The sequence below is a fragment of the Melospiza melodia genome, chromosome 1 (genome assembly GCF_035770615.1).
Source record: "Melospiza melodia melodia isolate bMelMel2 chromosome 1, bMelMel2.pri, whole genome shotgun sequence".
NCBI classification, from domain to species: domain Eukaryota; kingdom Metazoa; phylum Chordata; class Aves; order Passeriformes; family Passerellidae; genus Melospiza; species Melospiza melodia.
This window is the reverse complement of record NC_086194.1, coordinates 174341986-174368748: the sequence shown is the minus strand read 5'-3', so window position 1 is coordinate 174368748 and position 26763 is coordinate 174341986. Positions and strand designations below refer to the sequence as shown.

Here is a 26763-nt window from a genome sequence, read left to right as displayed (position 1 = left end):
GGGGCTCCCCTGCTGTCCCCCAACCCCTGGGCTCCCTCCCTGCCCCCAACCCCAGGGGTTCCCGTGCTGCCCCCCAATCCCCTGGGCTCCCCCATTGCCCCCCAATCCCAGGGGTTCCCCCGCTGCCCCCCAACCCCTTGGGCTCCCCCGCTGCCCCCCAGCCCTCACCTGCCGCAGCGCCGCCTCCAGCCGGGCCTGCTTGGCCAGGGAGAGTTTGCAGACCAGGTCCCAGCGGGTGCTGAGCTCCTCCACCTGCCGCTGCAGCCACTGCGAGTCCACGCTGCTGCTGCCCCGCGTCAGGTCCCGCACCGAGCGCTTCAGCGTCTTGATGCAGCTGGCGCGCTTGCCCAGCTCCTTCTGGAACACCTGGGGGGCGGCGGGACCGTGGGAAGGGGACCCCGCTGCTGGGCAGGGGTGCCCTGCACCCCAAAACCTCGCAGCAGTGGCCATGGGGTTCCTCTGCACCCCAAATTCTCGCAGCAGTGGGAACAGGGCTCCTGTGTACCCCAAAACCTCGCAGCAGTGAGCATAGGGTTCCTGTGCACCCCAAAACCTCGCAGCAGTGAGCATAGGGTTCCTGTGCACCCCAAAACCTCGCAGCAGTGAGCATAGGGTTCCTGTGCACCCCAAAACCTCGCAGCAGTGGGCATAGGGTTCCTGTGCACTCCAAACCCTCTCAGCAATGGGAATGGGGCTCTCCTGCACCCCAAACCCTCACAGAAGTGGGCACAGGGCTTCTGTGCACCCCAAACCCTCACTGCAGTGGGAACAGGGTTACTCTGCGCCCTAAACCCTCACACCAGTAGGCACAGGGTTCCAGTGCACTCCAAAACCTCACAGCAGTGAGAACAGGGTTCCTGTGCACTCCAAACCCTCACTGCAGTGGTCACAGGGTTTTCCTGCACCCCAAACCCTCACAGAGTTGCCCTGCACCCCAAACCCTCATAGAAGTGAGCACAGGGTTCCTGTGCACCCCCAAAATCACAAAAATGGGCATAGGGTTGCTGTGCACCCCAAACCCTAACAGAAAAGGGCACAGAGTTCTCCTGCACCCCAAACCCTCACAGCAGTGGGCACAGGGTTTTCCTGCACCCCAAACCCTCATAGAAGTGAGCACAGGGTTCCTGTGCACCCCCAAAATCACAAAAATGGGCATAGGGTTGCTGTGCACCCCAGACCCTAACAGAAAAGGGCACAGAGTTCTCCTGCACCCCAAACCGTCACAGCAGTGGGCACAGGGTTTTCCTGCACCCCAAATCCTCACAGGGCTCCCCTACATCCCAAACCCTCGCAGAGTACCCCAGCACCCCAATCCTCACAGAAGTGGGAATAGGGTTCCTGGGCACCTCAAACCCTCACAGAGTTTTCCTGCACCCCAAACCCTCACAGGACTCCCCTGCGCCCCAAACCCTCACAGCAGTGAGCTCAGGGTTCCTGTACACTCCGAACCTTCACAGGGCTCTCCTGCACCCCAAACCCTCACAGCTCCTGTGCACCCCAAACCCTCACAGGGTTTCCCTGCCCCCCAACCCCTTCCCATCTCTGGGGCACACGGTGCCCCCGTACCAGGTCGAGGGCACCCCAAACCTGGGTCACACCGGGGTCTCCCCAGCAGGCAATGCCCCTTCCTGTGCCACAGCGAGGGTGGGCACAGCCCGGGGGTCCCTGCAGACCCCTCCCCAGGGCCACCCACCTTGTGCTTGTCCATGAGGTCCCCGACCAGGTCGCGGTCCCCCCCGACGGGCGCGTCCTCGCTGAGCTGCGGCTCGGCGCGGTACAGCCAGTCCATGAGCGCCTGCAGCGCGTCCGTGAACTTGCCCGAGAAGAGCAGGTTCTCCTCCAGCTTGTGCTGCCTGTGGGGCACAGGGCACACTCAGAACCCCAAAGAGGAACCCCAGAGCTGCCACAGAAAGCTGGCAGGGCTGTTATGGGCAGGGATGGATCCTGAGCAGGTTCTCCTCCAGCTTGTGCTGCCCGTGGGGCACAGGGCACGCTCAGAACCCCAAAGAGGAACCCCAGAGGCACCACAGGGTCCTGGCATGGCTGTTATGGATTGGGTTGGATCCTGAGCAGGGTCTCTTCCAGCTTGTGCTGCCTGCCAGGGGCACAGGGCATGCTCAGAACCTGGGGGCACCCCAAAGAGGAACCCCAGAGCCGCCATACAGAGCTGGCAGGGCCATTATGGGCTGGCATGGGTCCTGGTGGGACCACTATGGACTGGGATGGATCCTGAGCGTGTTCTCCTCCAGCTTGTGCTGCCTGCCAGGGGCACAGGGCAGCGTGGGCACCTGAGGGCATCCTGTGGGGTCACCCCAGAGCCACCACAGGGTCGTGGCATTGTCGTTATGGACAGGGATGGGTCCTGTGCAGGTTCTCCTCCAGCTTGTGCTGCCTGCCGGGGGCACAGGGCAGTGTGGGTACCCCAAAGAGGAACCTCAGAACCACCACAGGGTCCTGGCAGGGCTATTATGGACTGGGCTGGATCCTGAACAGGTTCTCATCCAGCTTGTGCTGCCTGCGGGCACAGGGCAGTGTGGGCACCCCTGGAGTCACCACAGAGCCACCACACAGAGAGGGCAGGGCTGCTATGGGAATGGATGGGTCCTGAGCAGGTTCTCCTCCAGCTTGTGCTGCCTGCCAGGGGCACAGGGCAGTGTGGGCACCTGGGGGCACCCATGGGGACACCCCAGAGCCACCAGAGAGAGCTGTCAGAGATGTTATGGACTGGCATGGATCCTGGCAGTGCCATTATGGACTGGGATGGGTCCTCACAGGGCCGTTAATGGATGGGATGGGTCCTGAGCAGGTTCTCCTCCAGCTTGTGCTGCCTGCCAGGGGCACAGGGCAGTGTGGGCACCTGGGGGGGCACCCCAGAGCCACCACAGAGCTGGCAGAGTCGTTATGGACAAAGATGGGTCATGGTGGTGCCATTATGGACAGGGACAGGTCCTGGCAGTGCCATTATGGACAGGGATGGGTCCTGAGCAGGTTCTCCTCCAGCTTGTGCTACCTGCAGGCACAGGGCACGCTCAGAACCCGAGGGCACCCCAAAGAGGAACCCCAGGGCTGCCACAGAGAGCTGGCAGTGCCATTATGGACTGGGACAGGTCCTGGTGGGACTGCTATGGACTGGGATGGGTCCTGGCAGCACCATAATGGACAGAGACAGGCCCTGGTGGCACCATTATGGACAGGAACAGGTCCTGGTGGTGTCATTAAGGACAGAGACAGGTCCTGGTGGTGCCATTATGGACTGGGTAAGTTCCTGGAGGTACCATTATGGACTAGAACAGGTCCTGGCAGTGCCATTATGGACAGGGATGGGCCCTGGTGGTGTCATGATGGAGAGGGACAGGTCCTGGCAGTGCCGTTATGGACTGGAACAGGTCCTGGCAGGGCTGTTATGGACAAGAACCGGTCCTGGCAGCACTATTATGGACAGGAACAGGTCGTGGCTGTGTCCTTATGGACACGGATGGGTCCTGGCCATGCCATAATGGGCATGGATGGGTCCTTGCAGTGCCATTAAGGACAGGGACAGGTCCTGGAGATGCCGTTATGGACTGGAACAGGTCCTGGTGGTGTCATTAAGGACAGGGAGAGGTCCTGGCAGTGCCATTATAGACAGGGACAGGTCCTGGCGGTGCCATTATAGACAGGGGCAGGTCCTGGCAGTGCCATTAAGGACAGGGACAGGTCCTGGCAGTGCCATTGTGGACATGGATGGGGCCCAGCTGCAGCCCAAGGGCAGAGCCCAGCAATGCTGGGAATGGGGTCCCAGAGGAGGATGCTCAGGGAGAAAGGGCAGTTCCACGTGCCCGCCTGGGACCCTCAGAGCGAGCAGAGAACAGATCGTGCCACAGCTGGAAAGTGGATTTTGGAAAGGGGCCATGATGGCACCGGTCACCCTGAAGCTGTCATGGAAAACCAACAATCCTGTCTGCGTGAGTCAATGGCCCCTGGACAAAAAGAAACTGAGTTCCCTCAAAACTGGTCAATGAACAACCACAGAAAGGCCACATCAAAGAAACCAACAGTCCCTCGCAGTGGGCACAGGGGTCCCCTGCACCCCAAACTCTCACACCAGTGAGCAAAGGGTTGTCCTGCACCCCAACCCCTCACAGGGCTCCCCTGCACCCCAAACCCTCACAGCAGTGGGAATGGGGTTGCCCTACCACCCAAACCCTCACAGAAAAGGGAACAGGGTTCCCCTCCACCCCAAACCCTCACAGGGTTCCCCTGCACCCCAAACCCTCACAGCAGTGGGCACAGGGTTCCCGGGCACCCAAACCTTCACAAGGTTCCTCTACACCCCAAACCCTCCCAGAAATGCTGTGGGCACCATTTCCATCCCTATTCCCATCCCATCCCCATCCCAACCCCTTCCCTGTCCCATCCCCATCCCAACCCCTTCCCTATCCCAACCCCTTCCTTGTCCCAGCCGAATCCCGGCCCCTTTCCCTATCCTATCCCCATCCCAACCCCTTCCCTGTCACATCCCCATCCCAACCCCTTCCCTAGCCCATCCCACCCCACCCACACCTCAGCCCCACCCCATCCCCGTCCCACCCCACCCCTCCGGCGCCGCCCCCACCTCTCCGCGGCGTGGCTGCACAGCGCGTCCCAGCGCTCCTTCAGCTCCCCCAGCAGCTCCTCCAGCGGCTGCAGGTCCTGGGGCAGCCGCGCCCCCTCCCGCAGCGCCCGCCCGCTCCGCAGCGTGGCCTCGTACACCGGGCGCTTGGCCCGCAGCACCTTCTGGAACGCCTGCAGGGGCACAGACAGTGTGGGCACCCAGGGACAGCCCAGAGCCACCACACGGAGTGGGCAGGGCTGGGTCCCCCAGCTGGAGAAGGACACTCCCTGCTCCCTCAAGGGCTCTGGGGCGGTTGGGATGCCCTACAAACCCAACACCCCTCAGCCCAGCGCTCCCCCAAGGTCTCCCAGCACTGCAGGATGGCCCTAGGGTGTTGTCCAAACCCCCTGGTGCTGGGTGTTCCCCCTGGGTGCTGGGTCCCCCAGCTGGAGAAGGACACTTCCTGCTCTCCCCGGGGCTGTGGGGTGGTTGGGATGCCCTAAATGCCCAACACCCCTCAGCCCAGCACTCCCCCAAGGTCTCCAAGCACTGCAGGATGGCCCTGGTGTCAGCTCAGCACATCCCTCTGGGTGTCCAGAGTTGCCGAGGACCCCGCCGGGGGCTCAGAGATCCTGGCACACAGCTCAGAACACCTGGGGATTTGATTTTGACCCCTGGAGCAAGTTGCCAACTTTGCATGAGGACCTGAAAGTCACACTGTTTTGAATGGTGTAATAATAAAATGATCACAGGGTGAAAATGTAGATTTTAGGATTTTTGGTATGGGGACAAGATAGAGGAATCTGGGCATGTCCAGCCTTTTTCCTTCTTCTTGTTCTCCATTTTCTGCTGTGATGCTGGCACTTTGGGATCGGTTTAGAGTAGAAGCTCACTGTCTAACATAGGTGATGGGTATTGGGAATTAAGCGTAAATATGTTATATGTAGTTTGTAGTATAAAAGGACAACACCACCTCAGGGGTGGTCAGAGTGCCTGTGGCTGCCCTGCTGAGCAGATCTCGGCTGGGCAGAAAGAAAATTTTATAGATAAGAATTAATAAACAACCTCAAGACTGAAAAGTGAAGAGTCCAGACTCGTTCTTCAGCTGCGCGGGCCGAAGCAGAGACATCCTGCACATCTCAGGGCAGCAATTACCAACAGCAACCTGAGACCCTGGGGTATTGTCCAACCCCCCAGGAGCTGGGGACCCCCCAGAAGCCCAGTTCTGCACCCCCCGTGCCGAGGAGCACGAGGGGCAGCCCCACCTTGTGCTCAGCCAGCTGGCACTTGATCTCCTCCTGGCTGGTGGCCGCGTCCTGAGGCTCCTCCAGGCTCTGCTCCACCTCGTCCATCCAGTCCAGGAGCAGCCGCCGGGACTCGCTGAACTGCAGGGCAGGGCAGGGCTCAGGGGGCTGCAGGGGGCTCGGGGGGGGGATCCAGCAGCAAAGTGGATGTGAGGCCACCCAAACAGGAGCCATGGGGCCACACAAGGGAGTGACACGGCCTGGCCACCACCACGGGGCAAACCATGGACCAGGACAGCACAGTGACAGCACCAGAGCCATGGGGTCCCCTCCTGGGCCAGCTCCCAACAGGATCCATGACATGGAATCAACAGTCCCGGGATGGTTTGGGCTGGAAGGACCTCAAAGCCCATCCACTTCCACCCCCTTGCCACACCTTCCACTAGCCCAGCTTGCTCCAAGCCCTGTCCAACCTGGCCTTGGACACGTAAGAGGATGGGGGCAGACGCAGCTTCTCTGGGAAACCCCCCTCACAGGGAAGAATTTCTTCCCAAGATCATGGGAAGAAATTCATGGGCCAGTACAGCACAGTGACAGCACCAGAGCCATGGAGTCCCTTCCTGGCACATCTCCCAGCAGGATCCATGTCATGGAATCAACAGTCCCAGGACGGTTTGGGTTGGAAGGACCTCAAAGCCCATCCAGTTCCACCCTCCTGCCATGGGCAGGGACACCTTTCACCGTCCCAGGCTGCTCCAAGCCCTGTCCAACCTGGCTTGGACACTTCTGAGGATGGGGCAGACACAGCTTCTCCGGGAAACCTCCCTCAAGGGAAGAATTTCTTCCCAAGATCATGGGAAGAAATTCATGGGCCAGTACAGCACAGTGACAGCACCAGAGCCATGGAGTCCCTTACTGGCACATGTCCCAGCAGGATCCATGTCATGGAATCAACAGTCCCAGGATGGTTTGGGTTGGAAGGACCTCAAAGCCCATTCAGTTCCAGCCCCTTGGCATGGGCAGGGACACCTTCCACTGCTGCTCCAAGCCCTGTCCAACCTGGCCTTGGACACGTCCGAGGATGGGGCAGACACAGCTTCTCCAGGAAACCCTCCTCCCAGGGCAGAATTTCTTCCCCCTATCCCATCCATCCCTGCTCTCTGGCACTGGGAAGTCATTCCCCGTGTCCTGTCCCTCCAGGTGTGTGTCCAAAGCCAGCCAAGGTGCAGAGCCCCCTCCCCAGCCCCGGCTGTGTCCCGGTACCTGCTTGCTGCGTTTCCGGGCCTCCTCCAGCACGGCTCCCCTCTCTGCTGCCCGCTGCAGGACCTTGCCCAGCCTCTCCCGGGCTGCCAGCACCAGGTTCTGGATGACGGCCCCGTCCTGCTTCCGACTGAAATCCTTGAGGCGCGCGGCCACGGCCTCCAGGCCGCCCAGCTTCTCCCCGTGCGCGTTCGCCTCCTTCACCAGGGCCTGCGGGGAGGGGGCAGCTCAGGGTGGGGGTCCTGGGGCGGGTGAGGAGCCCCCAGACACAGCCCGTGCCAGGAGGGGACACGGAGCACCAGGCACAGGCTGGGATGGGGCACAGAGTGTTGCAGTGTTATTTCAGGGTTTACCCCAGAACTTGGGTCCCTTCACTGATAATTCCCTGCCAGGTGTGTCAGCCACCTCTCCTTTTCCCTCCCAGCACTGTCTGTCCCTCCTGGAATTCCAGAAGGGCCTCGAGTGATTGGCAGATTCAAAGGATGCCCTCTACCCCTGGGGGCATTGGGCCATCCAGGTGTCCTTTGTCCCTTTGTCCCTCCCCTCCTGTCCCTGGCTGGTGGCTCCCTGCCCCTTCCCTGCCCCTCTCCCCGGGGTTCAAAGGAACAGCGCAGGCTCAGGGCGTTCTGTTGGAGGAGTTGCTGAATTCAGAGGCCTGTGGGCCAGAATAAAGCTCTGGATCCAAACCCTCCATCAGAACCGACTCCTTTCCTTCACTATCCCCTTAAAGCTTCTCCGGCAGAGGGAAACCTGAGGAGCAGCCCCTGTTATGGGGGGAAGCTCCATCCCAGCACCACCAGAGCTCCTGCAGGCCTGGACTTGTCCCCACGGGCCCAGCTGCAGCACCCAGCCAGCCCAAAGTGTCTGTGGGGTGAAACACCACACACCCAGCCAGCCCAAAGTGTCTGTGGGGTGAAACACCCCACACCCAACCAGCCAAAAATGTCTGTGGGGTGAAACACCACACACCCAGCCAGCCAAAAATGGGGTGAAACACCACACACCCAGCCGGCCAAAAGTGTCTGTGGGGTGAAACACCACACACACACCAGGCCAAAAGTGTCTGTGGGGTGAAACACCACAGTTGCCCCCCATTAGGTTCAGCATCAAGGGCCAAGGCATGTCCCATCTGCAATATTGGTAAATTCCAGTAACAGAGCTTGCTCGCTCTGCTGTGGTGGGGGACATGGTGCCCTGTTCTTCTAAAGTGCTTCTAAGTATTCTGATGTTTACATTTTTGTTTCTTATGTGCTTTTCATGTAAATAATGATTGTTTTGCATCCCGTTCTGGAGGAGGAGAGAATTGACGGGCTGTTGGTTTGACCAGTGTGGTTGGAGAGGAGGGAATTCCATCCTCCAATCCCTGGTGACTTTTGGAATTCTATAAATATCAAGGTGCGGAAGTAAAACACACCCTTTTTTGCCTCGGACATCTCAGTCTGTGAGCATCGTTCATTTTGTGTCATTTATGAGAGGGACACACGTGCCACTCGCCCCGGGCACCCCTGGGGCAGACCCTCGCCCCACAAACCAGGGCGTCACTCTTGCCTTGTGCTCCTGGATCATAGTGCCACAGGTACGCACACATGTGCCACTCGCCCTGGGCACCCTGCAGGTGCCATTCACCCTGGGTACCCCTGGGGCAGACCCCCGCCCCACCAACCAGCCCTGAGGGCACCGCTCTTGCCTTGTGCTGCTGGATTGTATTGCCACAGGGACACACGTGCCACTCGCCCCGGGCACCCCTGGGACAGACCCCAGCCCCAAAACCAACTCCGAAGGCCCTGCTCTTGCCTTGTGCTCCTGGATCTGCGCGGTGACGGTGTCCAGGACGAAGCTGGGGGGCGCAGGGGACCCCAGCAGCTCCTCGGCGTGGGCCACCCAGCGCAGCAGCTCCTGCGCCGAGCCGTGGAACTCGGTACTGACCATCAGCCCCTCGGCCAGGCGCTCCTGTGGGCACGGTGGGCACCGGTGGGCACGGCAGGCACTGGTGGGCACCGGCTGCCCTGCTCCTGACCCGGTCTGCTCAGGGGGAGCCCCCCGCGGGTCAGAGCCCTCCACAGCCCCCCGCACACCTTCCTCTCCTGGGCCTCGGCCTGGACGCTGTCCCACTTCTGCTCCAGCAGGCGCAGGCTGTGCTCGGTGCTGCAGGGCCGGCCGGCACGGCACGAGTCCAGCAGCCGCTGCAGCCGCTCCCGCAGCCCCCGGTAGGAACCGGCCCGCGCCTCCAGCTCCCGGCACAGCTCCTGCCGGGATAGCAGGACAGCGGCGTCAGCACCGGGACAGTGGGACAGTGGCGTCAGCAGAGGGACAGTGGGATAGTGCGGAAGCGGCATCAGCGGCGGGACAAGGGGCAGGGGGAGGAAGGGACAGGGAGTGGGATGGGGATGGAGATGTGGATGGGGCAGGCAGGGTGACGGGTACAGGGATGGAGATGGGTGGTGTTGGGAACAGGAGCAGGAATGGGGATGGAAATGGGAACAGGGATGGGGATGTGGAGGGGTCAGGTAAAGTACACAGGGGACAGAGATGGGGATGGGAACAGGGAGGGATCAGGTAAAGCAGACAGGGAACAAGGATAGGGATGGGAACGGGGATAGGGATTGGAATGGGGTTGGGAACAAGGATGGGGATGGGAACAGGAATAGAAATGGGAATGGGGTTGGGGACAGGGATGGGAATGAGTGTGGGGCTGGGAACAGGGCTGGGGACAGGGGATGGGGATGGGAATGGAAACAGGGGTGGGGATGAGAATGGGGCAGGCAGGGTGATGGGTACAGGGATGGGAATGGGAACAGGGATGGGAGCAGGGATGGGAATGGGGCTGGGGACAGGGATGGGGATGTGGATGGGGCAGGCAGGGTGACGGGTACAGGGATGTGGATGGGAATGGGGCTGGAAACAGGGATGGGAATGGGGCTGGAGACAGGGATGGGAATGGGGCTGGAGACAGGGATGGGAATGGGAACGGGGCTGACAACAGGGATGGGGACAGGGATGGTGTTGGGAACAGGGATGGGGATGAGAACGGGGCTGACAACAGGGATGGGAACAGGGATGGGAAAGGGAACAGGGATGGGAAAGAGAATAGGGATGGGGATGAGAATGGGAACAGGGGTGGGGATGAGAATGGGGCAGGCAGGGTGATAGGTACAGGGATGGAGCTGGGAACAGAGATGGCAATGGGGATGGTGTTGGGAATGGGGATGGGAATGGGGATGGGGACAGGGATGGAGATGGGAATGGGGATGGGGATGGGAACAGGGATGGGGATGAAAGGGAGCACAAGGATGGGAATGGGGCTGGGAACAGGGATGAGGATGGGAACAGGGATGAGAATGGGGATGGGGATGGGAAGAGGCATAGGAACAGGGATGGGAACAGGCATGGGGATGTGGAGGGGTTAGGTAAAGTAGACAGGGGACAGGGATGGGAACAGAGGACGGAGACAAGGGAGACAGCCACAGTGAACAGGGAGAGGGGATGAAGAGAGGAATGTGGACGGGGACAGGAACAGGTTCAGGACAAGGACAAGGTTGGCTCCTGCTCTGAGCTGGAGCAGCTGAGGGAGGGGCACCAGGCTCTGCCTGGCTGAGGGGAGGAGGCAGCAGAGAAGGATCCTGGCCCAGCAGTGTGGAGAAGGGTGGACTTGGGTCACACATCCCCCCAGGAGACCAACAGACTGCAGGGGCCGGTCCTCCATCAGGGCCCAGGCTGCCTCTGGCTCTCACCAGGTGTGCGTTCAGCTTCTCTTTGGTGGCATCCGGGTGGCCCCAGGCCGGCTTGGAGCAGAAGAGCTGCAGCTCCACCTGCTCCAGCCACTGCAGCAGCTCCGTGATTTCCAGCGTAATGTCCTGCACCTGGGGGCGAGGTGGGGCTCAGGTTGTAGCCTGTTTGAGTCATCCCGGTTCTTTCCCCAGGTGTGCCAATACCCTCTCCCTTCCCCTCCCTTGCCCCCGCTGAGCGCTGTCCATCAATCCTGGCATTCCAGAAAGGGTGTCATGTGATTGGTGAAGTTCAAAAGATGGCACTCAGCCCTGGGAGACATTGGGCCATCCAGGTGTCATTTGTCCCCTGAGAATTTCCCCCTTACCTGGATGGTGGGATCCCTACCCCTTCCCTCCCCCTCTCCCTGGGGTTAAAAGGAACAGCAACCACGCGGTTCATTGGTTCTGTTGGAGCTGTTGCTGGATTCAGAGGCCTGTGTGCCAGGAATAAAGCTCTGGATCAAAATCCTCCAGCAGAACCAACTCATTTTCCTTCACCTCGCCTAAAGCCTTTCCACCAGAGGTAAACCTGAGCTCCTGCATGTCTGGACTTGTCCCAAGCACCCAGCTTCAGCATCCAGCTTAGCCAAAGGTGTCTCTGAGGTGAAACCACCACAGCTGCCATCTCTGGTCAAGCAGCAAGGGCCAGACCAGCCCAGGCCCATTCCATCCGCCATATCGGTATTTAATCCCAATATATTGGCGCCCAACGTGGGGCACCGCAGCTGTACCTGGCTGAGGTTGTTCTCCAGCTCCAGCTGCCGGCTCTCGGTCTCACTGCGCACCAGCTCCCAGTGCTGCTCCAGCTGCTGCAGGCTGCGCTGCAGCCCCTCCACGCTCTCGCCCAGGCTGGAGAGCAGCAGCCCCTGCCCGGCCTCGGTCACCGACTGCACCGTGCGGGCGTGCGACATCACGTCGGTGCGCAGCACCTGGAGAGGGACCGGCGGGGTCACAGTGTGGGGCAGCGGTAGGGACACTCCATTTCTAAAGCCCTTGGCCCCAGAACAGATCTGCTGCCCCCAGCATCACTGGGGAGGAGATGGCAGGGTCACGGCTGGGACTGGGCAGGGACACCCCCATTTCTGAAGCCCCTGGCCCCCAGACAGCTCTGCTGCCCCCATCATCGCTGCCACTGGGGCAGGAGTGGCAGGATCACGGCTGGGATCGTGGTGGGGGCACCCACAACCCCATTTCTGAAGCCCCCAAGACACCTCTGCTGCCCAGCACCGCTGCCACTGCAGTGGGAGCGGTGGGGTCAAGGCTGGGACAGGGGCAGGGACACGCACACCAGCATTCCTAAAGCCCCTAAAACCCCTAAACCCATGAGGGCCACCCACACCCTGCATTCCTAAAGCCTCTGGCCCCAAGACACCTCTGCTGCCCCCCGGCACTGCTGGGGAGGAAGCGGCGGGGTCACGGCTGGGGCTGGACAGGAGCACCCGCACCCCCATTCCTAAAGCCCCTCAGTCTGAAACTGCTGCCCCCAGCCCTGCTGGGGAGGGAGCGGCGGGGTCACAGCTGCAACAGGGGCACCCACACCCTGCATTCCTAAATCCCCTAAAGCCCCTAAACCCGGCAAGGGCACCCACACCCCGCATTCCTAAATCCCGTGGCCCCGAGACAGCTCTGCTGCCCCCAGCACCACTGGGGAGGGAATGGCGGGGTCACGGCTGGGGTCGGGCAGGGACAGCCCCATTTCTAAAGCCCCTAAAGTCCCTAAACCCGGCATGGACACCCACACCCCACATTCCTAAAGCCCCTGGCCCTGAGACAGCTCTGATGTCCCCAGCACCGCAGCCACTGGGGAGGGAGCAGCAGGGTTATGGCTGGGACAGGGGCACCCACACCCCCATTTCTAAAGCTCCCAAGACACCTCTGCTGCCCCAGCACCGCTGCCACTGGGCAGGGAGCAGCAGGGTTATGGCTGGGGCTGGGCAGGGACACCCACACCCCCATTCCTAAAGCTCCTCACCCCAAAACACCTCTGCTGCCCCCAGCATCTGGGGAGGGAGCAGCAGGGTTACCGCTGGGACGGGGCACCCACACCCTGCATTACTAAAGCCCCTGACACACCTCTGCTGCCCCCAGCACCACTGGGGAGGGAGTGGCAGAGTGACGGCTGGGACAGGGACACCCACACCCGCATTCCTAAAGCCCTTGGCCCCGAGACACCTCTGCTGCCCCCAACACTGCTGCCACTGGGGAGTGAATGGCGGGGTCACAGCTGGGACAGAGAGACAGGGGCACCCACACCCCCATTCCTAAAGCCCCTAAACCTGGTAGGCACACCCACACCTGCATTCCTAAAGCCCCTCGCCCCGAAACAGCTCTGCTGCCCCCAGCACTGCTGCCACCGCAGCCCTGGGGAGTGACAGTGCCACGCTGGGCAGGGATGGCACCCATGGGTGCCTCCAGGCTGGTGCCAGGGTGAGAGGCAGGGCCGAGGTACAGGATTTGCCAATTCGTTTCAGCAGAGCGGCAGGGATAGGGGCAGAAGGACAGGGGCAGAGGGGACGGGGCAGAGAGGACAGGGGCAGCGGGACAGGGGCAGCGGAGACAGAGGCAGAGGAGACAGGGGCAAATGAGACAGAGGCAAATGAGACAGGGGCAAAAGGGACAGGTACCCCTTTCACGGCCTCCCTGGAGCAGGGACAGCCCGGGCCTCGCAGCCTCGCCCATGTCAGGCACGTCAGGAGCATGCCCGGGCACAGGGCTGTGGCACGGGGCCGGCCCTGGGACAGCTCATTCCTCCCGTGCTGTCACCGAGGGAGGGGACGCGTCCTGTGCTGCAGCCTGCCCGGCCCAGCTGCTGCTGCATCCGAGGGGGGGGCCAGGCAGCGCCCTGGGGCCAGGACACCCAGCCTGGGGTGCCATTACAGCCAGGACACCCAGCCCGGGGTGTCACCAGGGTCAAGACACCCACCCTGACCAGGATACATACCCTGGAGTGTCACCAAAGCCAGGACACCCATCCTGGCCAGGACACCCAACCTGGGAGTGCCACCATGACCAAGACACCCACCCTGGGGGTGCCACCACAGCCAGGACACACACCCAGGGGGTGCCACCATGACCAGGACACTCACTCTGACCAGGACACCCACCCTGGGGCACAACCACAGCCAGGACACCCATCCTGACTAGGACACCCACCCTGGCGGTGCCACCATGGCCAGGGCACACACTCTGATGTGTTACCATGACCAGGACCCCCAGGACACCCACCCTGACCAGGACACCCACCCTGGGGGCGGCACCACATCCAGGACCCCCAGGACCCCCACGCCAGCAGTGTGACCATGGCTGTGCTCGTGTGTCCCCCAGCCCTGGTGCAGGCTCACCTTGTGCTTGGCCAGCTCGATCTCGCAGCTCTGCAGGTCGGGCCGCAGGGGCGCGGGGCCGCGCAGCTGCTCCCCGGTGCGGCTCAGCCACTGCAGCAGCTCGGCCAGCTGCGTGTGGAACTGCCCCAGCCCCAGCAGCGCCGCCTCCAGCTGGTGCTGCGGGAGGGAAACGTGGGGTCAGGGGAGGGAAGGGCAGCCCACATGGCCCTGGGTGCCCACAGAGCTTCTGGCACACACGCGGTGCCCACACAGCGCCCACCTGGCCCTGAGAACACACACAGTGCCCATATAGCCCTAGAGAGCCACCCAGTGCCCAACCAGTGCCCACCTGGCTCTGAGCACACACCCAGTGCCCACAGAACACCCGGCACACACCCAGTGCTCACCCAGTGTCCACATGGCCCTGGGCACCCACAGAACACCTGGCACACACCCAGTGCCCACCTGGCCCTGGGCACCCACCCAGTGCCCAACCAGTGCCCACAGAGCACCCGGCACACATCCAGTGCCCGCCTGGCTCTGAGCACCCATCCAGTGCCCATCCACTGCTCACCCACTGCCCACACGGTCCTGGGCACCCATCCAGTGCCCATACAGCCCTGAACACCCACTGAGTGCCCACCCAGTCCCCACATGGCCCTGGAGAGCCACCCAGTGCCCACACGGTGCCCACAGAGCACCTGGCACCCATCCAGTGCTCACCCAGTGCCCACAGAGCACCCACACGACCCTGGGCAACCAACCAGTGCCCACCTAGTGCCCAGCCAGTGCCCACTCATCCCTGGGCACCCACCCAGTGCCCACCTGGCCCTGGGCAGCCACCCAGTGCCCAACCAGTGCCCACACAGTGCTCAATCAGTGCCCACTTGACCCTAGGCAGCCACCCACTGCCCACCCAGCCATGGGCACCCACCCAGCACCCACCCAGTGCCCACTTGCAGCCCCCCACGCTGACCCAGCCCCGTACCCCCCAGCACATTCACAGCACGCCCCTGTCCTGCCAGTCCTGCCCTGTGCTCCCTCCCCACCTGCCAGCCCTGCCTTGTGCCCCCTGTGCCCCCTGCCCACCTGTCTGCTGACAATCTCCTCCTCCAGGTGGTCCCAGCGCTGGCGGAAGTCGCAGAGTGTGGCCGGGGGGTCCCCCTGCCCTGTGCCCCCTTGGTGCCGCAGGCTCTCCACGTCCACCTTGCACTGGTACAGCTCCCGCTTGAACTCCTGGCGGGTGGCACCGGTTGGTGACAGGGTCAGCCCGACCCCAGGGCTCCACACACATGGCACAGCACAGGCTCCAGGCCCTGAGCTGCTCCTCTGGAGGTGCCCAAGCACCTCAGGGACTCGTGGGGGCCACCCCAGGCAGGACTTTGCCACCCTGTGCACTGGGGCACGGGCACTGTCCAAGGTGCCATCCCAATCCATCCAACCTCTGCCTGGAGCACCTGCTGCCCTCCCTGCCCCTGCCAGCCCCCAGGGATCAGGGCATGATGTGGCACGGCATGGCACAGCATAGCCCAGCATGGTTTGGCGTGGCACAGCACAGTTTAGTGTGGCACAGCATGGTTTGGAATGGCACAGTGCAACCCGGTGTGGCACAGCACAGTTTAGTGCAGCACAGCATGGCCCAGCACAGCACAGTTTGGCATGGCACGGCATGGCCCGGTGTGGTGCGGCACAGTTTGGCACGGCACAGCATGGCCTGGCATGGCACAGCACGGCCAAGCTTGGCACAGCACAGTTTGGCATGGCACAGCAAAGTTTAGTGTGGCACAGCACGGCCCAGCACGATTTGGTGCGGCACAGCATGGCCAAGCGTGGCACAGCACTGTCTGGCACAGCACAGCCCGGCTCGGCACAGCATGGTGTGGCACAGCACAGCCCAGCTTGGCCCAGCATGGTTTGGCACGGCACAGCACAGCCCAGCATGGCACAGCACAGCACGGCATGGCATGGTTTAGTGCGGCACAGAACGGTTTGGCATGGCACAGCACTGTTTAGCATGGCACAGTACAGTTTGGCACGACACAGCACGGTTTGGCACAGCACAGCTCAGTGTGGCACAGCACCATTTAGCACGGCACAGAACAGTTTGGCACAGCACAGCCCAGCCAGGAGTGGCACAGCACAGTTTGGCACAGCCCAGCCCAGCCTGGCACAGAACATCTCATCACCTTGAGCTCAGCCAGCTGCTGCTGCACCATGTCCAGGTCGCCGCCCACCAGGAACTCCTCGGCGATGCGCAGCTCGGCCGCGTCCAGCCACTCCAGCAGCCGCTGGGGACAGGGAACACGCGGGGTTGGGGACCCGTGGTGACCCCACGGTCCCTCAGACCCCTGAGTGGGGACAGGAGGGTGACACTGCCACCTCCATGGGGGATCTGCCCCCAAACCCACCTGCATGGTGTCCTGGTAGCTGAGGGCGGCCTGGAGCTGCTCCTCGAGGCGCCCGTTCCGCTCCGTCCACACCCGGCTCAGGCTGTGCCAGGAGGAGTAGAGCTGCGCCGGGCACGGGGGTCAGTGCGGGCACAGCGGGGCCGTGCATGGGGGGACAGTGTGGACAGGGCACAGGGGTCAGTGGTGCCACAGCAGGGCTGGGGCACAGGGGGCGCAGGGTGGACAGGGCACAGGGGTCAGTGGTGCCAACCCAGGGACAGGGCACAGGGGGACAGTGGGACAGGGCACGGAAGTCAGTGGTGCCACAGCGGGGCACAGGGGGACGGGACATGGGGGACAGGGTGGACAGGGCACAGGGGTCAGTGGGGGCACAGCAGGGCCAGGGCACATGGAGACAGGATGTGGGGGACAGCATGGACAGGGCACAGGGGTCAGTGGTGCCACAGTGGGGTCAGGGAGTGGGGGGACAGCATGGACAGGGCACAGGGGTCAGCAGTGCCACAGCGGGGCCAGGGCATGGGGGACAGGGTGGACAGGGCATGGGGGTCAGTGGTGCCACAGTGGGGCTGGGATGCTGGGGGACAGGACGTGGGGGACAGGGTGGACAGGGCACAAGGGTCAGTGGTGCCACAGTGGGGCCAGGGTGCAGGGAGACAGGGTGCACAAAGTGGACAGGGCAGGGGGGTCAGAGGTGCCACAGCAGGGCCAGAGTGCAGGGGGATGGGGGGGACAGGGTGGACAGGGCACAGGGAGACAGAGTGGACAGGGCACAGTGGTCAGTGGTGGCACAGTGGGGCTGGGGCACGGGGGGGCCAGATGTGGAGGACAAGGTAGACAGGGCACAGGGGTCAGCAGTGCCTCGGGGGGACAGGGTGTAGGTGTCACAAGGGCCAGGGGCACAGGGGCGGCACAGGAGTGGCACCACATGGACATCTAGGTCTGGAGACACCACAAGAGTGCCGGGGCACAGGAGCTGTGTGGGGGTCAGTGGGGAGCACTGTGGGGGTCAGTGGAACTGCTGGGCATCGGGGACACGCCACCCCCACAAGCAGCATCCTCACACCCCCAGGATGTCCCTCCCTGAACCCAGCCCCAAGGACACTCACATCGTCCAGGCTCTTGGTGACATCAGGTTTGTCGGGGTCCCCACAGGATGCCATCAGCTCCACGCCCAGGCTGCCCAGTGTGTCCAGCTCGCCCTGCAGCGCGTCAATGTCCTCCCGCAGAGCCTGCGCAGGGCACAGGGCTGCTCAGGGCTGCCCACACCAGGGACTGCCCAGGGCATTGCCCACACCAGGATCTGTCCAGGGCACTGCCCACCCCAAAGGCTGGCCAGGGCACTGCCCACACCAGAGGCTGCCCATGTCATGGCACTGCCCAGCAAGCCCCCACCCAGCCATACCTGCATGGTGCGCAGCCGCGTGCGGATGGCCTCGGGCTCACCACCAGCCTCCTCCAGGCCCAGCACGAGCTGCTGGGTGTCACTGAGCGCCACAGCCAGCTCAGACAGGCCATGCCAGAAGCGCTCGGCCAGTGCCAGCAGCTCCCGAAGCCACCGCTCCCGCTCCTGGCAGCGGCCGTGCAGGCAGCCCCACAGTGACAGCAGCTGCTCGGTGCGCTCCTGGATCCCTACAGGGCACAGCGGGTCAGGGATCGGGGTGCCGCGAGGGCCCCAGCACCCACACAGGCCCTGACAGGGACACAGATCTCCTGCCAGCCATGCCGTGCCCACCCCTCCATGCCGGTACCTCTGTCCGCGGCGTCGGAGCTGACCGCCTGCACGGTGGCCAGCAGCTCCTCGCCCTGTGCTCGGATCCCCTCCAGGGCCACCCCGAGCTTCTCCAGCTCGCCCAGGGCCAGGCTGTTCTCCCGGATCTGCTCCCTCAGATGGGCCGCATCGCCACGGATGGGGGGCTGGCTCTGCAGCCGGCTCTGCAGCCGCTCCAGGCACTCCAGCAGCAGGTCCATGCGCTCTGACAGCTGTGGACCAGCCCAGTGACTTGAAGGTATGGCCCCGGGGATGCGCCCCACCAGGGCAGCGGTGGGCATACCTGGCTGTATCGCGGCAGGGCATCCTCCAGCAGAGTCGCCGCCTGGCGCACGCGCTCGCGGATGTGGCCATACTGCTCCTCCAGCTCCTGCCAGCGCCGCTGGAACGGGGCTCCCTGCTCGGGGCTCAGGTCCAGCAGCTGCGCCGACACGCGCTGCAGCTTCCCCACCAGCGGCCGGTGCTCGGCGATGGCCTCCCGCAGGCTCTGGCAGCGGGGAAGAGCCGTGGGGGTGCATTGGGGTGGGATGTGCCCCGTGGGATTCGCCCCACAGGGATGTGCTGCTGCACCCGGTGCTGCTCCCAGAGGGCTCCTGCTAGCTGGGTGTCCCAGCCCAATGGTGCCCATGGCGGTGCCACCCCCATCCCATCACCGTTCCCACCTGCGGGGTGGCCAAGCGAGTCCCTTTTGCCCCTGCCCTGCCCACACCTGCAGCAGTGCCTGCTGCTCCTTGAAGGCCTCGTAGCTGATGGCGTTGGGCGAGAGCTGCACCCCCAGGGCCTGCGTCTCCTCCAGCCAGGGCAGCAGCTCCTCGAGGGCCTCAGAGAACTGGGTGAGCAGGGACTGGGCGTGCTCCAGCTGCACGGCACAGGCGCCGCTGCGCAGGGACAGCTGCTCCGTGCGCTCCCGCAGCGCCTGCACCGACGGCTGTGGAGACAGGGAGTCACCACACAGGGCACAGCCATCCCTGGGCGCTGGTAATGTCCCCTGGCACCCTCGCAGCTCACCTGAAGGCGCTGCCGCAGGGGCTCAGGGCAGCAGCGCAGCAGCGGCTCCGAGAAGCCCAGCAGACGCTCAATGAGGCCCCGGCAGTGCAGGATCTCGGCAGAGAGCAGCTGGAATGGAGCCACAGGTGGGTGCCAGGTCCTGGCAGGGATGGGGATGCCAAGCCCAGTGCCCCCTGTACCCCTGGGCACTGCTGCAGACCCACCTTCTGCTCGGAGAGCTGCGAGCGGAGAGCCTCAGCATCCAGCTGCACCCGGCCAATCTCCTCCAGCCGCTCACCCAGCCCGGCCACGCGGCTGAGCTGGGACTCCAGGACCTGCTCAAACTGCAGCGGAGGGGCAGACGTCAGCCAGGGAGGGTGTGAATGCACCAGGACCGACACTGGGAATGGTGAGGGGCTCAGGGAGCCCAGTGTTCCAAACCTTCTCCCTGTCACTGGCAGTGACTGAGGGCTCCTGGCCATCCTGCTGGCTCTCCTGCTCGCCCAGCTCCTTCTCCATGCGGCTCAGCCACAGTGCCAGGTCCTCAGGGGCTGTGCCCAGGCGAGACGAGGCCTCCAGGGTCTGCCCCAGCCGGTGAGCGGTGTCAGCGCTGCTCTGGCCCACGATGAGGTAGCGCATCCTCAGTGACTCCATCTTCTCCTGAGTCAGCTGGGCCTCCTCCCCTGTGGCACCGCAACACCGCCATCAGTGCCACTGTGACACTGCCATCAGTGCCACCACACTGGCATCAGTGCCACCGCACTGGCATCCTTGGACATGGAACTGGCCACACCGACAGCTTCCAGCCACGTGGCAATCACTCTGTCCTGACCTTTTCCCTCTCCTACCCCTGCTCCTCCTGCTCCCACATCCAGCTCTGGCCCCTCATCTCTCTGCCAGCAAGACCCACCTCACCACTGAACCCTGTCCCACCTCGACACTGAATCCTGCCCCACCTCAACACTGAACCCTGTCCCACCTCACCACTAAACCCTGTCCCACCCCAGCTCTGACCCAAGGGCTCTACCCTGTCCCCTCTGCATCCCCTGAGGTGCTATTGCCCCTCACACCACAGCACAGCTTCTGGTGGTGATCAGCACACCCCAAAGACCCCCAGTGCCCGGGGCCCCCTTGCTGGCCTGGGCTGCCTCTGTCTGTTCTCGTCCCATCCCAAGTCCCTGTGGCCACCACTCCCAGCCATTGCCACTCGCCTGTCACCAGCTCCAGGACGCGCTGCCCGCTCTCCAGGGCTCCATCCAGCTCCCCCAGCCGCCCGCGGATCTCCTCACAGAGGGCCTGTAGCAGTGACCAGTGATGACACAGGTGCCCGTGCCCACCCTGTGCCCACCCCGCGCCCGACCTGTGCCCACCTGAGTCTGCTGGTGGGCGTCCTGCACGCGGCCCACACAGCCATCAGCACGCCAGAGCTGGGCCAGCTGCCTCTCTGTGGCACCCAGCCACTCCTGGAAGGCATCCACAGCCTCCTGGAAGCCCTGGGCTGCTGGCAGGATCCGCTCCAGGCAGCCATACCTGCACCAGGAGGGCTGGTGAGGTGGGCAGTGACAGTGTCCGGGCCAGCAAAGCCCCCTCTCCCCATCACCAGCATGTCCATGCCCCGTGCTGCCCTGAAGTGAGGGACACAGCAACGCCAGTGTCCCCACAGAGGGGAACAGTGTCCCACAGAGGGACCAGGGGGAAGGGCTATGTGACAAGCTGTCCATGCAGCCCCAGCACATGTGATGGGGACAGTCCCTCCATCATGGTGGCCCCAGTGCCAGCGGGGCAGAGCACAGGGACATCAGGGTGTCACAGAGACCCCGTGTGTGGGACACCAGAGGGCAGAGCCGGTGCCAGCAGGACGTGGATGCCAGCCCAGTGATGAGGACCTGGCCCCTGACCCACCTGGCTTCAGCCTCCTGCATCAGCTTGTCCCACCTCTCCCCGAGGCTGAAGAGGCCAGTGCTGCCCTCGGGTGCCGTCAGTCTGTCCTGCAGGACAAGCTCCACACGTGGCCTCCGCTCCTCCAGCAGGCGCTTCAGGAGCTGCAGGGACAGGGGACACCGATCTGGGGACTCCTGTGCACCCCTCGAACCCCTGGGCTGGAACCCAGGGAGCTGCAGGAAGCAGGGACACCGTGCTGGGCACTCCTGTGCACCCCTCCCACCCCAGCACAGCCCTGGGCTGGAGCCCTGGCCCCCTAATCCCCGCAAGGACACGCGTGGGCGGGACACGCCGGCTGACCTTCTGCTCCTCCAGCTGCGCCTTCACCACCTTGGCCTCCGCCGACGGCGGCTTCTGGTTGCTCACCAGCTCCTCCATGTCTGCCACCCAGGCCAGCAGCCGCTCCAGCGTCTCCTGGCCCTTCTCTGCTGCCTCCTCTGGGACGGGCACAGCCCGTGAAGACACCTGTGGGGAGAGGTGGCTAAGCTGGCCGTGTGGGCACGTGGAGGGCAGCCATGGGGCTGGGCAGGAGCCCCCACACCGTGCACTCTCTCCGAGGTGATACTGGTGACAGTGGGACCCTGTCCAGCCCGTGGGGTCCTTCCTGACATCCCTCACAGGGCTCCCCAAAGCAGGGGCTGCACGCCTGGTGCCGTTTGGAACCCTCCAGATGCATGGCCCCTCCAGCCAGAGCTGAGGGAAGGGAGCTCCCTGTCCTCCAGCACCAGGCTGGGTGCCCAGCACAAGCGGTGCCACCAGCCCTGCCTACACCAGGGCACAGACAGCGAGTCCACACGAGCCCAAGGCCAGGAGAAAACCCCGCTGGAGGGCAGCGCTGTGGCACAGAGCCTGGCACAGCGTCCTCCCAGCAAGGCTCTCTGTCCGTCGGTCACCTCGGTGCCATCCGTGTGTCCAGCAGCAGCAGCAGCAGCGAGCTCCCCCACGCACTCCGTCAGCACGGTGACCGTGCGGGTGACCACGGGCTCGCCACCCTTGTCACCCGCCGGGTACTCGGTCACCTCCACGATCTCCGTCACGATGGTCTCGGTCACCTCCGTCACCTCGGTCACCTCCCGGGTGGTGACGGGCTTCCAGGACCAGGTGCTGCGGGGAGCGCCGGCCCGGGGAGGGGTCCAGGTCGCGCCCCCCACCTGCCCCCGCACTGCAGCCGCACCCCCGTTCTGCACGGCCACCTCGGACTGGCTGCGCCTCAGCACCGGGCTGCCCGGCCGGCTCCGGGCGACACCGGGCCCCGGGCTCCAGCCATTCTCCACCGGCACCGCCGCCTTCTCCAGCAGCACCGGCCAGGCCTCCGCGACGCCTCCTGCGGGTGGCTGCCCCGCGTCCAGCCCCGGCTCCCGCAGGAGCTCCTCCGGCCGCCGGCTCTTCTCGCCCAGGCAGCTGGGCCGGCTCACCGAGTTCCCCATGGCGCGGGCGCCGGGCCCCCGCCTCAAATCCCGGCCTGCAACGAGCCAGGGGTGTGCGTTACCGGGACCACCGCGGGACCCCCAGGTGCCGCCGGGCTGCGCTCGGCTCGACCCCTCACTCCACGGCGCTGCCTGACCTCACCCTCCGGTCTTGAGGGTCCCCCAGCAAAGGGCTGTCAAGAGCCAGCGTACCGGGACAGGCAGAGGGGACACGGCTGGAGGGAAGGGACCCCGAGGCCGTGCCCAGCGTGCCCGTCCCACGCGTCTGGGCAGGGGACGCGGCAGTGGCAGCAGGGGAGAGGCAGATGCTCCCGCCCGGCATCGCCCCGCGCCGTTGGATTAAGGAGGAGCAGCCAGAGAGGAGCATCTGCCCTGGGAACGGGGGCTGGGGGCACCGAGCGGGGACGGGCAGGTGGCCTCCCCAGCCTGCGAGCCCTGCCGCAGCCATAAATCCCCGGCGTGACCCGGCAGGACCCTCCCCCGGCAGCCCCCCCGCCGCAGCCGCAGTGCTGCTGCCCCCGGCCCTGGGCACACGCCCCTGTGCACGTGTGTACACACAAACACACGTGTGCAAACGCACGCACACTCATCACAAGCGTGTGCAAACACATGCACATAACACACACGTGTGCAAAGAAACACACACACCACACACGTATGCAAACACACTCACACACTCACCACACACACTCACTCCAACCCGTGTGCACACACTCCCCGGCAGGCAGACCCCACGCTCGCACCCCTGCTCGGGGCTGGGGGGAGTTCAGCGATGGGACCCCCACTCCCGCATCAGCCGTGACATGAGACACACCTGTGGCAGCCCCATACACGCTTGGGGAGCACACGGTGCCCACACGCACCCACCCTGGCCTGCCCGTGCCGTGGGTGCCGGGATACCCTGAGCCCCCCGCTCGGCCCAACCCGCCGTGGGGCACGCCACGGGCGCGACCCCCGTGCGCGGTCACGGCACACACACACCCACGGCACGGGCGCGACCCCCGTGCGCGGTCACGGCACACACACACACACGGCGCGGTCACTGCACACGCACCCACATCCACGGCACGGTCCCGGTGGGTGCAGCCCCGCGGGTCACCGCACTCCCACCCCACCGCAACCCCCGCGTGTCCGGGGCCTGCGCGGGTGCGCGGGGTGACCTGGGGAGACCCCGACCCTCGGGACACGCGGGACACCGACCCCGCCCGGCCCCGCGCACGCCGCGGCCCCGGAGCCCCCGCCCCGCACTCACCCCTCGGCGGCTTCGGGCGTCCATGGGGCCGGGCCGGGGGCGCCGCCGCCGCCGTTACCGCTCCGGGGGGGCCCGGCCCGCGCGGGGGAGAGGGGCGGAGGCGACGGGGGGAGACTCGGTCCCCGTTACCGCCGCCCCGGCCCCGCCGCCTTTGTGCGCCGCGCCCGCGGCGCGGGGGGAGCGCGGGGGCACCGGGCGGAGACCCTGGCACCGGCAGCGCCGGGCTCGGCGGGGCTGGTCTGACCCCGGACACAGCACACCGCCCCCGTTAACCCTCCGGGAGCCGATCGCCGCCGTTACCGGGGAAACCCCCGGGGCCTCGCAGCCATCCCGCGGGGGAGGGGCGGTGCCGGCCCTCCGCCCGCCCCGCGCCGCCCGGGGGGGCGACAGCCCGCGCCCCGCGCTGCCCCGGCACCTGCACCGACACCGGCACCTGCCCCGGCACCTGCCCCGGCACCAGCATCAGCACCGGCACCAGCACCTGCTCTGGCACCGTGCTCCCACCGGCACTAACACCGGCACCTGCTCCGACACCAGCACCAGCATCGGCACTAACACCTGCACCTGCTGCTGCCCCTGCACCTGCCTCAGCACCTGTACCGGCACCGGCACCAGCACTAACACCGGAGCCTGCTCCAGCACCTGTACCGACACCAGCACTGGCACCGGCACCAGCACTAACACCAGCACTGTGCTCTCACCAGCACCTGTACCAACACCGGCACCAGCACTAACACTGGCACCTGCTCTGGCACTGTGCTGGCACCAGCAACTGCTCTGGTACCGGTAACCACACTGGCACCTGCCCCAGAACCAGCCCAGGCTGTGCTGCCTCACCATGAGCCCCAGGACAGCACAGCCCACGGTGTCACAGCCCCACGGTGTCACCACCCCAGTGTCACGGCCCCATGGTCACACCGCCCCACAGCCCCTCCCGTTATGGGGCTGCAGACCCCACCCTGGCTCTGGCCCCTCAGGCAGTGGCAGCTGCGCTCCCTGAGGGGCTTGGCCCCACTCCCTGGGGCTCTTTGGGTGCACGGACCCCTCAGCCAGAGGCCCAGGGGGCTCAGTGGAGCAGGGCTGTGTTTGACGGGGGTCAGGCCGGGCTGTTAAGAAGCTAAACTGAATCTCACCCTGAGAGCCAGGGTGCTGCGGGCCTGGGTCTCCAGAACCCCTCGCTGCCACCCTGGGTGCTGGAGGGAGCAGGGGGCAACCGGAGGCGCCCAGCCCAGGCTGCTCCTGCCCCTGGCGTGAGCCCCATCCCCACCCTGCCCTAGCCCGGCCTCTCAGCCCCTGAGAGCCCCCCAGGACTGGATGCTGCCCCCCAGAACCGCACGGGTGCCCCTCGCTGGGCCCCGGGAGCCGGGGGGCCGCTGCAGGCGCGTCGGCCACGCTGATGGATGGGGCTCCCTGGGGTCTCCTGGGAGCGGCGGGCGGCGGGGCCGGGGGCTTTGTCTGCTGCCAGAGACGCTGCCGGGAATTAGCATCTGCCAGGGCCTCGGCGGCTCCGCAGCGTCCTGCAGCAGCTCGGCATCCTCCTCCTCCCCGCACGGCTCCGGAGCTTTGTGCTGCTGGCACCGAGGGGCTGGGCACCGGGCGGGTCTGACCCCATGATACTCCAGGCACCCCATAGCACCCACAGAGCCCGGCCGGGACATGCCAGGGAGAAGCTGGGCAGGGGGTGAGGATGCAGCTCGGAGCCTCCCGCCACCCCCGTCCCCCGCGGCCGCCGGCAGCTCGCCCGGCACGCTCCGCAGCCCCAGGTACCGGGCTCGGGGTGGCACGGGCGCCCCGGGCAGCGGAGCCCGGCGCGGGGCACCGGGCGGGAGCGGGCGGCTGGAATGCACAGCCTCAGATCCCGGGAGCCGGGTGGGTTTCTGTGCGGCCTCGGCTTTGTCTGCGCTGGGGCCGCGATGAATGGCCCTTTCAGTTTGTGCCGTCATGTGTGCCGAGGGAGCCCGTGTGCCGGCCAGGCCTCCAACAAAAGGAGCCGGCGAGGGGCGGCGAGGAGGGGGCGGCCGGCAGCCCCCACTGCGCTGCTGCCGCTGCGGCTCCGCGCCTGGGCAGGGGCACAGCAGCACACGGCCCTGCAGGCAGTGCTGGGCAGAAATCCGACCTGACCTGACAGGGGCACACCCCCTGTGCCCGGCTGGACACCCTCACAAAGCTACACACCTCCTGAGCGCAGCCACACACCCCCTCTCCCTGGCTATACACCCCCTGTTCCCAACTGTACACCCCTCACACAGTCTCACACCTCCTGTGCCTGGGCAGGGGGCACAGCAGCACACAGCTCTGCAGGCAGTGCTGAGCACATATCCGACCTGACCTGACAGGGACACACCTCCTGTGCCTGGCTGTACACCTTTCACAAAGCCACACACCTCCTGTGCCCGACTGTACACCCCTCATACAGCCATCATTCCCTGTGCCTGACTGTACACCCCGCTGTGCACAGCCACACACTCCCTGTGCCTGGCTGTACCCCTCTCACAGTCTCACATCCCTGTGCCTGGCTGTACACCTCTCATACAGCCACTCATTCCCTGTGCCTGGCTGTACACCTCTCACAAAGCCACACACCTCCTCTGCCTGGATGGACACCCCTCACACAGCCTCACCCCCCTTGTGCCCAGCTGCACACCCCTGTGCCTGGCTGTACCTCCTGTGCACAGCCTCACACCCCTTGTACCCAGCTTTCCACCCCTCACACAGCCTCACACCCCCTGTGCTTGTCTGTACAACCCCTGTGAACAGCCTCACGCCCCCTGTGAGGAGTACACCTCTTGTGCCCAGCTGTACACCTCTTGTGCCCG

General features: G+C 64.8%; 1 protein-coding gene across 1 annotated transcript in view; it reads right to left on the bottom strand.

Moving 5' to 3' along the window:
- Positions 1–26763, bottom strand: part of LOC134419370 (plectin-like) — a 98736-nt gene that overhangs the window by 9347 nt on the left and 62626 nt on the right. The window contains exons 41-72 of the mRNA XM_063158507.1: positions 25284–26006; positions 25081–25140; positions 24452–24654; positions 24248–24392; positions 24006–24186; positions 23091–23233; positions 22162–22832; positions 21569–21733; positions 21230–21369; positions 20698–20857; positions 20539–20623; positions 19769–20010; positions 19552–19671; positions 19349–19456; positions 19050–19268; positions 18624–18827; positions 18321–18552; positions 17975–18201; positions 17679–17801; positions 16573–16674; positions 16351–16452; positions 15254–15400; positions 14186–14341; positions 11576–11773; positions 10809–10937; positions 9153–9323; positions 8872–9027; positions 7081–7287; positions 5839–5958; positions 4595–4764; positions 1694–1853; positions 169–366 (exon numbers count right to left, since the gene is read on the bottom strand). Coding sequence (XP_063014577.1) covers positions 169–366; positions 1694–1853; positions 4595–4764; positions 5839–5958; positions 7081–7287; positions 8872–9027; positions 9153–9323; positions 10809–10937; positions 11576–11773; positions 14186–14341; positions 15254–15400; positions 16351–16452; positions 16573–16674; positions 17679–17801; positions 17975–18201; positions 18321–18552; positions 18624–18827; positions 19050–19268; positions 19349–19456; positions 19552–19671; positions 19769–20010; positions 20539–20623; positions 20698–20857; positions 21230–21369; positions 21569–21733; positions 22162–22832; positions 23091–23233; positions 24006–24186; positions 24248–24392; positions 24452–24654; positions 25081–25140; positions 25284–26006 — 6167 coding nt within the window. The remainder of the gene's footprint in view (positions 1–168; positions 367–1693; positions 1854–4594; positions 4765–5838; positions 5959–7080; positions 7288–8871; positions 9028–9152; positions 9324–10808; positions 10938–11575; positions 11774–14185; positions 14342–15253; positions 15401–16350; positions 16453–16572; positions 16675–17678; positions 17802–17974; positions 18202–18320; positions 18553–18623; positions 18828–19049; positions 19269–19348; positions 19457–19551; positions 19672–19768; positions 20011–20538; positions 20624–20697; positions 20858–21229; positions 21370–21568; positions 21734–22161; positions 22833–23090; positions 23234–24005; positions 24187–24247; positions 24393–24451; positions 24655–25080; positions 25141–25283; positions 26007–26763) is intronic.